Source organism: Aplysia californica, unplaced genomic scaffold, assembly GCF_000002075.1.
Source record: "Aplysia californica isolate F4 #8 unplaced genomic scaffold, AplCal3.0 scaffold00191, whole genome shotgun sequence".
NCBI classification, from domain to species: Eukaryota; Metazoa; Mollusca; class Gastropoda; order Aplysiida; family Aplysiidae; genus Aplysia; species Aplysia californica.
The window spans coordinates 843,421-846,235 of record NW_004797461.1 but is presented as its reverse complement, the minus strand read 5'-3'; the positions used below and the strand labels follow the sequence as shown (position 1 = coordinate 846,235).

The following is a 2,815-nucleotide window of genomic DNA, read 5'->3' as shown; positions in this document are numbered from 1 at the left end:
TCCCCTTCCCCCCATGATCGTGTGTCGTCTAGGTGTACAAAACTATGGTGGACGGAGAAAGCTTGTAATGTACTCACATCGCCGTCACCTTGACCTTGGCTTGCGTCCGCTGTTCCTTTGTCTCCTTTCTCTATCAGGGGAATGTTCTCCTGGTCCTTTCCTCCTAGTGTGCAATTGACAGTGACAGGGGCAGAAAAATACAGCGCTCAGTAAATAAAACAGAACATTATTAAACTTTTACAAGAGAAATAAAACCATTAAATCCTCTATTGTCATTTATTGTTCAGATACGTGCAAACACAAGAAAGGCTTTAGAAACAGAACCTTGAATGATATTTGTGTCGATCCTGTGAAGGTGTTGCACTTTTCACTCCTCCAACCCAAACAAAAAATGTATGCAGTCTACAAAAAGCAAAGTGTATATTGATTATATTTTTCAATACATCTTGAAAACAACAGATGTTCATAATAGTATTTAGATTGTAACATTTCTTAAACAGGCAAAAATCAATCTGAAAGCAACTAATTCTCTTCTTCATAACATATCTTTCTACCTATCTATCTATCTATCTATCTATCTATCTATCTATCTATCTATCTATCTATCTATCTATCTATCTATCTATCTATCTATCTGTCTATCTATCTATCTTCTATCTATCTATATATCTATCTATCTATCTATCTCTCCATCTATCTACCTATCTATTTGTCCATTTATCCATCTATCTGTCTCTCTGTCTATCTATCTGATGGTCTAAAGACAAAAATAGAACGTCCATTCTCTTTCATGAGCAATGTTTTTGTGCTATCGCTTCGTATACTTTTCATCCCTCGATAAGAACAAAATCTACTACAAACCAATCTGAGAAACTAAAAACAGCAATAATTATATGAATGAGTAGTCTGTAGACACACAGAAAACATTTCGTACCTTGAAGCAAATGAGTGGCAGTGATTCAAATAACCAAACAAAGTGTGAATTTAATAGCACAAACAAGAATGCTGGCCTGTGCACGAATAATACTTTCCATATTATCCTCTTAAATATTTAGAAAAAATGAGTAAATAAAATGTGCATATCATGCTTAAACTCAAGAAGGGCCAATACCTCCTGGCGTTCAAAACCACGTTTCCTTTCTTTGGGCACAACAGCTTACGCAGGTAAAACACGACGCATAGCGAACTCAATAAGTTGGAGGACTCCCTCTTTGATTAGTTCACAGATGACAAGAGCAGATAAGTTGTTTCGCCTTGGTTCTCCAACCCATGAGCCAATACTCGCTCACGACTTCATTAGAGACTTTGAGATTTCTGCCTCTCTCTCTCTCTCTCTCTCTCTCTCTCTCTCTCTCTCTCTCGCTCTCTCTCTCTCTCTCTCGCTCTCTCTCTATCCATCTATCTGTCTCTCTTTCTCTCTCTCTCTCTTTCTCTCTCTCTCTCTCTCTCTCTCTCTCTCTCTCTCTCTCTCTCTCGCTCGCTCGCTCGCTCTCTCTCCCTCCCTCTTTCACTCTCATGCACTTTAGCTCTCTCTCTTATCTCTCTCCCTCCTTCTTTCTCTCTCTCTCTCTCGCTCTCTATCTCTCTCTCTCTCATACGTCTCCTTCCCTTTTTCTTTCTCTGTCTCTCTCTCCCTCTCTCTCTCTCTCTCTCTCTCTCTCTCTCTCTCTCTCTTTCTCTCTCTCTCTCTCGCTCTCTCTCTTTCTCTCTTTCTCTCTCTCTTTATCCATCTAGCTCTCTCTCCATCTATTTATCCATCTCTTTGCATATAATACATCCAAGCCTACAAGTGTAGTGCAATCGGTTTCCATCAACATTCAGAGTACCTTGATATAATTTGTTACACGTACTTATCTTTTCTGGGTTATTCTACTCATGAACCCGTATAATAGTTGTTGGATTAAGCACACATCAATAGGATAACTGTAGGTGGGAGTTGTAGATGATTTTCCCCCATATAGACACAATCTTTTAGGAGGCGGGCTGCTTCGATCCTGCTTGTCAGAGTCAAACCGGCTGAGAAGGGTACAACGTTCCAGCAGACTGTTGGATATATACTCTATTAAATCCCACCCCAAATGGGAGTCGAACTCACATATTGTGTGCGACGTCAAAGCGCCCAACCGCTACACAACAGCACCAGTCCGCTTTGGGGGTTGGTTATTGGTTTACAGTAACAAAAGGTAAACTGTGTAGACGAACGTGAAAATAAAGTACACAAAAACATCAGCGTCAGCGAAAGTACAAGTTGCAATATTCGTCCTCAGGATACGACCAACCGTACCCTCTCTAATGAGACGTGAAACAAATCGAAACTCACCAGCTACCAACGAGATTGAGTTTCAAATCTGGAGTCAAACTGAAATCGGATTAATGTTATTTTGCTGACGAGAAACTGTGAGAACAACTAGTTATTAATGAAAGCATTGATTTCCTATACTTGGCATTTAACCGTTTGTTTCCCAAACCGTGGGTTGGCGGTTTCTCTACCTCGGAGCCCAAAACTGTATTATCCACAAAAAAGTGATTAGGGCGTAGAGAGTTGACCTCAGTCCATTAGAAAGTGCGTTCCCAGAAAGGTATATACGAAACTGTACTGCTTAATTTATTCTATTGAAGATCATATTTCTGTATGCTGTGTGTAGTGAGGGTATGAGTAAATGTGTGTTTTGTGTGTTTGAGAGAAAAATGTAGAAGGCTTATAAAGATCGTGTGCATGTGGTGTTTGTGTGTGTGTATGTGTGTGTGTGCGCGTGTGTGTGTGTGTATGTGTGTGTGCGTGCGCGCGCGCGTGTGTGTGTGTGTGTGTGTGTGT

At 40.4% G+C, this 2,815-nt stretch overlaps 1 protein-coding gene across 1 annotated transcript in view; it reads right to left on the bottom strand.

Moving 5' to 3' along the window:
* LOC101863437 overlaps positions 1 to 2,815 on the bottom strand; it is a gene marked incomplete in the record, with an annotated part of 30,640 nt that overhangs the window by 6,932 nt on the left and 20,893 nt on the right. The window contains 1 exon segment of the mRNA XM_013082741.2: positions 78 to 163. Within this exon segment, the coding sequence (XP_012938195.1) occupies positions 78 to 163 (86 nt within the window).